At 38.1% G+C, this 7,891-nt stretch overlaps 1 protein-coding gene across 1 annotated transcript in view; it reads left to right on the top strand.

Moving 5' to 3' along the window:
• Nucleotides 1–3,386: 3,386 nt before the first annotated feature.
• LOC103602687 (teneurin-3) overlaps nucleotides 3,387–7,891 on the top strand; it is a 23,158-nt gene continuing 18,653 nt past the window's right edge. The window contains exons 1-2 of the mRNA XM_008587120.1: nucleotides 3,387–3,564; nucleotides 4,808–5,043. Of these exons, the coding sequence (XP_008585342.1) occupies nucleotides 3,459–3,564; nucleotides 4,808–5,043 (342 nt within the window). The 5' untranslated portion in view covers nucleotides 3,387–3,458. The remainder of the gene's footprint in view (nucleotides 3,565–4,807; nucleotides 5,044–7,891) is intronic.

A 7,891-nucleotide genomic window follows, 5' to 3' on the forward strand; every position in this document is an offset into this window, starting at 1 on the left:
AAAAAAAAAAAAGATGACTGGTAAGGGGATCTTAACCCTTGACATGGTGTTGTCAGCACCACGCTCTCCCAAGTGAGCTAACCTAGGTCATCCCTTTATAGGGATCTGAACCCAGGGCCTTGGTGTTACCAGCACCGCACTCTCCCAAGTGAGCCACAGGCCAGCCCTAGCCCTCATTTTTAATAATTAAATTTTCACATATGAGTATATGACTTCTCTCCCCAACCAAACTTCTTTTTTTATTTCAAAAATTCTCAAGTTTATTGAAATGATCCAAGAATATTGTGCTGCTCAGATGCGTTTTTTAAAATTATTTTGAATAATTTCACTTATTGTAGGAAATTTAGTAACAGAAAAGAAAAGGAACATCAGTAAAAACTTATTTGGACACCTCCTTTAAGAAAGCTGAACACCACAAATCATTTCTTAAAGGTTCTTTTGTGTATTAAAATAGGAAACTTATTGTTAAAGTATTATGCTTATATGCATATTTTAAGGAAATCATTTCTAAAAGCAAAATTTTTTTTATTGAAACATAACTGGTTGCACATACCTGTGCAGTACAGCGTTGAATATCAGTACCTGTGTGCAATATGTGATGCTCAAATCAGGGTAATTAGTGTATTCAGCCTTACACATTGTAATCGTTTTTTGTGGCCCTTTGCCAATTCCAACCAGACTTCTTTCTTTGCACGCACAGTACTCTTGCTCTGTTATTTGCATGTAAAGGCTATTCAGAAACTGTTAAGTGACGGCTTAGGTCGAAGCTGAGGGCCCCTCCACTGTAGCAGCTTTCCTGGCAAATACTTCAGCCCTATTAGTGCCTTAACTTAAATTCAGCTACTCCTTGGAAGGCACAAATTCAGAACTGCCAGGGCTAAACTGTTAAGCTGGGCCACTAAGATCCCAGCTTAACCCTATGTCATTCTAACTGTACTACCTACAAAGGTTACTTGTATTTTTATTTCCCAAAGAACCAAAGGCTAATAGGTTACAGTCTGAGCACTCAGCATCCTGGGCTGTATCTCAGGGTCCTCAGCATCCTGTGATACAAAATGCTTGCCCAGCAGGAAGCGCAACGTGTAGTAAGCCAATGAGAGAGCAAAGTCAAAGGTTGGAGAAATGCTTTCTGCAGGAGAAAGGTGACGTTTCTGCTTTAGATTGAATGGGGCTAGAAAATATAAACCAGCCAAAGCATCCAAAAAGGGCAGGCCGGTGACAGCAGCAGGAATGAATCAGCAAGCTGCTTGCAGCTGGTACCATATATCTAGAGCTGGATCCCCAACTTTAAATTAGGCACTGTGATTTACAGAACGACTAATTGGCCTGGGGTCATAACACGTTCCAGTTATGGCCCAGTCAGAGATAGAGTGAAAGCCCGATCAAAACATCTAACCACATTGTATTTTCATTTTTCTGTCGGAAAATGGAGGGAAATAATGCAGTCCAGAACTTTTGTATGGGAGAATTCAAAAGGATGTTAATTTTTTAAAAACCCAATAACATGTTTTTCACATTACACTATGAGAAATGTAATGTGATGCAAGAATTACACCAAACTTAAGACTGAACTTCAGGCTGGTTTTGTCAATAATTCTGTAACTCTGCTTTGCTGTATGGATAAACCCACGCATGTTTGTTTCTTCAAGAGCAATAGTTTCTTCAAAACAGCAGTGACAGCAATAAACTATGTTGGATTTCTTTCATTTGTGCCTTAATCTTCTGGGGGCATTTGGGCTGGTGGGGAGGGGAGGGATGTCTGCTTCATTTCTTCAGCTCTGCCTTTTATGAGTCCAAACAATGATTACACTTAATGGTGCATTTGCTTTTTCCGTTTCTCCATCTCTCGCTTCTTTCTCCTGAGTGCCCGTTCCTGCCTCTGGCTGAGCAGCCTGGCAGGTTGTCAGATCACGTCAGTCAAACCCATGATCTGACTGATACTGTCCCCACTGAATTAATGGGATCAGCTCATCACCGGGCACTGAAAAGACCTCAGCTTCTCGTATTCCTCCTGGTTTCTTCCTTCTCTCTATTATAACATTGCCCTTGCTGAATCTTCCGTGACTTTATTACCTAGAGTCTTCTCCTAATTACTAACCACATTTTTCAAAACAAATTTTTATGCTCTAAAAACTCTCTATCCTTTTATTCCAAAATATCATTGAAGTGCTTTTTTCTACCCATTAGTCCCATCTTGCCCCACATCGACACCTATTATTATGATCCTCTTCTACTTTTTTTCCTCCTCCGATAACTTTTTTATCTTTCCCTAACAACATTCTTTCTCTACTAGTTCTGCATCTGGGCTTAATTTAACGAGGACGTGGCTCAACTCTCCATTTCACTTGGCACCTTTTATTAATGAAGCAGCCTTAGTACCAATCTGAAATCAAACCTTAAGTAGATTGTTCCCAAGGATATCTCTAGTTTTTCATGTGGAATTTTGCATTTTTTTTTTTCTTTCTTCAGACAACACTGTCATTTAAAAAATTTTCTCTGGTGCTGCCACAAATAGAAAAGTCACAGAAATTCAATCTTTAGTCAAATGTTGTATCTATAATGCATTATTTATGAGCATAGGACAGCTTTTAAAATATATCCTAACATTTAAATTTTAAGTTCCTTTTTTACATTTATAAGCTTAAAAAAGAGTTTACGTGTATGATAAAAAAGCAAATAACCATTAAATGTCAGGAAATATTGCATCTCATTTCAGTAAACATAATCCTCATTCAAGATATCCCCCATTATTACAAGATCAGTATAGACAAGATAGGTTATCACCACCACTACTAACATTTAAGTTTTAATTTATCATTTTAAAGCATGTCAATCACTGAGAAATAAGGAAGTCTTTGAAAGGCTTTTATTAATTTGTTGAAGATGCCTCAAGATACTAAAACAATATTTTTATATATGCAAATACATACGTGTATGTGTACCTACTGTTTTATGAAGTTATATATATGTGTATTACACTGCCATATAGGACATACGTCAGTAAAACTTTAAAAACTGAGAAAGCAGTGAATCAAATCTACTTTGTATAAAATATAGAGAAATACTAGAGAATTTAATATCAGCAAACATGTTCCCTTTGAAACGGCAAATTAGATGTGCAAGAGGATTTTGGTCACACTTCAAAGAATAATGTGCTGAGATGGAGAGCTTTTCTGTTTACTCTTGCTCTCACCGGTGAGGTTTTTCTATGTTAAACAGGTTTTTGATTACTTCAAAGCATGTTTGAAGTCCTCATTCTGCACAGCTCATGCACAAAGACAAATATCCTTCCAAATGTGTGCAACTAATACTGCTACACATCATATCTATAAGTTAGAAGAACCTGTGGTTTCCTATTTAACACTGAGTCAGTGCCTCTTTTATTTAGCTATGACAGTGAAGGTCGTCTGACAAATGTTACATTTCCAACTGGAGTGGTCACAAACCTTCATGGGGACATGGACAAGGCTATCACAGTGGACATTGAATCATCCAGCCGAGAAGAGGATGTCAGCATCACTTCAAACTTATCCTCAATTGATTCTTTCTACACCATGGTTCAAGGTAAACGCAAAAGCATAATTTTAAACTGTTAATTTTCAAAAACCACTAGCACCAAGTAGAATGTGGCAACCCCTGTGTTCCAAGATGAACCAGAAAAGGGGAGGTGAACATATAAACCTCCAGAGGTACTGATGAAATAATCTAGAGTTTACATATAATAATTATTTAGTCATAGAAACTTTTAAAATCACATAACACATAAAACAATCTTTTCCCATTCCCATTTAATAAAGCAACTTAATTCCATCTCCTCACAAGCATCATCAGACCATTTTTGAGTCACTTAATGCAGTTTTCCAGAAATGTCACCTTCACTGCCATGTAAGTACAGTAGTTAGAGACATAACACTTTTTGAATCCATGTATAATATGGTTTTGGGGTCCGCATATGATGGAAATTCTATCACAAATTCCAAGTACCCATTTAAATAATATCTGGACTTTCTGTTGTTTCATTCAATCTATCCAATATCACCGTAATGGAACTTCCTGCCACATTCCCTTTTAAACTGATCTTGAAAAAGTTGTTTACAATGACATTTACAATTGTGAGGTCACAATTCTAAGAATAACTAGTAAATGTGATAAACTTCTTCAAGTCATTTTTTTAATATATATTCCATCAGGTAATCTCTACAATCATCTAAAACTAGTATTGCTTGAATTCATTTCTTCTCCAAACGGTCCTATATTATTGCAAAATTTTAAATTGAGGCAGTAGCCTACAATATGAGAGGGCTTTTTGTACAAAATATGACTCCTTTCTTAAAGTCAATTTCAGGGGGAAATATCACCTATTTTTGATAGACAAGATATAGATACTAATTCCTTCAAAGGATCTTTGCAAAGGATCTAGGGATCAGTGGAGGGGAGGGGAGCCTTCTACGACCTTAGGGATAGAAAGACAGCCTCCTACAAGAGCACATACTTGGCTCTTTACATTGACTTCACATCTAATGGAGGCTGAGCCCTCATTTCATTAGGCAAATGTGAAAAAGAAATCTATTAAAGTGGAGAAGAACTTTAAATTCCCCCAAAGTTTGCCTTTAATATTCAGCCAAACCTCTAACAGCATGAAATGCCAGAAAGCAAAATTGTTTTGCTACTTTCTTAAATGACATCATTAAGTGCTCTTTATTTCTAGTCAACATTTTTTAGATGCTTATATCCTGTCTAACCACATAACCCTCCGTGTGTTTAATTCCTATCTAATGGTTTATATTTTCTGCTGCTGCTTTTTTAGATCAGTTAAGAAACAGCTACCAGATTGGTTATGATGGTTCCCTTAGAATTATCTATGCCAGTGGTCTGGATTCACACTACCAAACAGAGCCACACGTCCTGGCTGGCACAGCTAATCCAACAGTTGCCAAAAGAAACATGACTCTTCCTGGTGAGAACGGTCAAAATTTGGTGGAATGGAGATTCCGAAAGGAGCAAGCCCAAGGAAAAGTTAACGTCTTTGGTCGTAAGCTCAGGGTGAGTGGGTGCTGGAGAATAGGGGGTGGCTGCCCGGGCCCGCGCTGTGTAGGTGACCTGTCTGTGAGGACACGGCCCGTCTCCTAGTCACCCTCTTCTGTGTGCACGGAGTGTGAGGGCCACACTGAAGGTGAGGGATGGCATTCTGCCTCAGAGCACGGTCAGAGCCAACCATTAAGCCATTAAGATTGCTCATAGTAAACGCTGCTTGTTTTAGAAAATGTCTTTCTCAATATTTCTATGATTAAAAATAAATTCTTTCCTGGGAAATTAGGAAATTGCAATCCCAAAGAGCCTGGATGTCAATTGATTCTTGTTTTACTAATATTGTCTTAATAATCTTATGCTGTTTCCTTCATCTACTCAGTTAGGAGGGATGGCTCCTTAATGTGGACATTGGGATAAGTAAGAATTGGTTTAAATATTGAAAGTTTTCTAAATCATAAGTATGTGTATTGAAAAAGATAAGCTGACCGTTGACAGATGAATTCTTTCTTTACATTCTCAATATTTTTAAGCTACAGTTTGGGCATTTGGAAGATTGCCAATCTCAGAACCTAACTGCTACCTCTTCACTGTTGATGGAAAACCCCAATTTATATTACTTTTATGAGAAATATGGTATTTCTGATTATGCTAGTGTAATTGAGCTTTGCAAAATGTTCTCTGCATTTGCTTGTTAGGTGTTCTTTTGTCCGTCTTACATTGTGGGCCAAATGTAAAAGGCAAGCTGTGATTTATGACAGCTATTTGGTAAAGACAACATAGATTAAATACTGACACATAAGTTGCAAGAAACCACCTTTGGCTACTATATCAATGGAACCTGATTCATTCTTTCTGTTACTAAACAAATTTTAGTTTATCAAACAAATGTACATTTTTCTCCTAACATTACTTCCCTTGCCATTTTAAAAAATTACTTACAATCAAGCAGGGAAAACAAAACATGGAGCTTACCATTAATGTCCTTTTATCTACACCAAAAATAGTTAAATTATTATCCTAAAAAGGCAAATATTATATACCTTGGCAATCCTTCAGGGTAAGAAACAACTACTAAATATTGTCTCTGGCTATTTCCAAGAAATAGAAATGAAGTAAAAAAAAAAAAAAGTGTAATCGATTTTGATTCAATAAATAAAATAAAATTTTTTAAAAAGTGGATTAAATACAGACTGTATCCAACTTATGTCTGCTTCGATTGCAAGAAGACATTTGGGTCTGTAAATACATGGTCTTCTGGAACCAATGCTGTGTGCTGCCCACCTCACCCATACCCAGGCTGTGGGAGCTAGGATGCCCTGGTTCCAATCAGTTCTGGANCCCACCTCACCCATACCCAGGCTGTGGGAGCTAGGATGCCCTGGTTCCAATCAGTTCTGGACTGCAGCGCAGTGAGGCTGGAGGGTAGGTTAAGTCAGTGAAAGGACTGAGAAGAAAACGTAATAGAACATTAGAGGGAGAACAAGATTGGGGGTGAAGGTAAAGTGATGGGCAGGAAAACAAACTCCAGACTTCTTGCAGGTCACTGTCACAGGGTCATGGTCTGTTGCCAAAGTCAACTCCAGCTCCTGCCTTTTCTCCCGAGCCTAGGAATCTGTAGCTGCCTGCACCCCCAGCTCTGCCAGCACTTACTGCTGCTTCCCAGGGCCCCTCCTCTCTTGGGCCATTGCAAACTGGAAGCTGGTTCACAGGCTTTATCCTATTCCACTCTGCTTGAAGCAGGGGGAATGCACACGTATACGTACAAACACGTGCATGCACTCACGCGTGCACACAGAGTCACACCTATTCTCAGACACAGGACTTCATCAGAATACACAGACATACTGCTCTGTGCTCTACTCACTCAGCACACCAAAGAAGACACAGCACTTAACTAGAATTCAGAAACTACCAGTTCTAGATCAGGCTGCACTTTTTACTAATAGTAAACGTTATGGGAAAGTCCCAATATCTCTGAATCTGTTTCTTTATCTATAGCATACCTATATGATGATATAGATTATGTAATATTATCTAGATAATATCACATTATGATATAGATATATATAGTAGTTATATTACAGATAAGTAAAATGTACCCTACACTGCCTGTGTTTCACACAACTCCTACAAGAATCAAATGAGACAGTGTGAAAGTACTTTGAAAATAAAAAGCATGGTTATATATTCCCTAACCCTAACCCAGAGAGTCTCAACCACATACACAAACATTGGCCATTTCTCCCCACACGACAGATGGGTAGGAAAGAGCTGTTCAGCTTGCTGGATAGAAAAATGTCAGTGGAAAGAGGGAAGAGTGAGAAAGAAAATGTTATCCAGAAACTGGCCACATAACTGCTTGCTGTTTGAAACAAGTTCTATCTTTGCTTTGAAACAAGTTATATCTAAGTGTATCCATTTTTTCTTTGCAACACTGCTTTTCTAGACATAAAAAGAAATTGGGGATAAAGAAAACGTATATATACACAATGGAAAACTACTCAGCCATAAAAAAAGGAAATTCTGCCATTTGCAGCAGCACGGATGAGCTTGAAGAAAATTATGTTAAGTGAAATAAGCCAGGTGCAGCAAGAGGAATACCACATGTCCTCACTCATATATGGAAGCTGAAAAAGTTGATCTCATAGAAGTAGAGAGTAGAATAGTGTTTTCTAGAGATTAGTAAGGGAGAGGGAAGGAGAGAGGGGAGAGGGTGGTCAATGGATATAAAACTGTAGAGAGATAGGAAGATAAGATCCAGTGTTCTGCAGCACTGTAGGGAGACGACAGTCAACAACAGAGTACTGTGCAACTTCAAGTAGTTAGTTGAGAGGATGTTGATTGTTCTCAACACAGGTGG

Source organism: Galeopterus variegatus, unplaced genomic scaffold (genome assembly GCF_000696425.1).
Source record: "Galeopterus variegatus unplaced genomic scaffold, G_variegatus-3.0.2 Scaffold4254, whole genome shotgun sequence".
Lineage (NCBI taxonomy): Eukaryota > Metazoa > Chordata > Mammalia > Dermoptera > Cynocephalidae > Galeopterus > Galeopterus variegatus.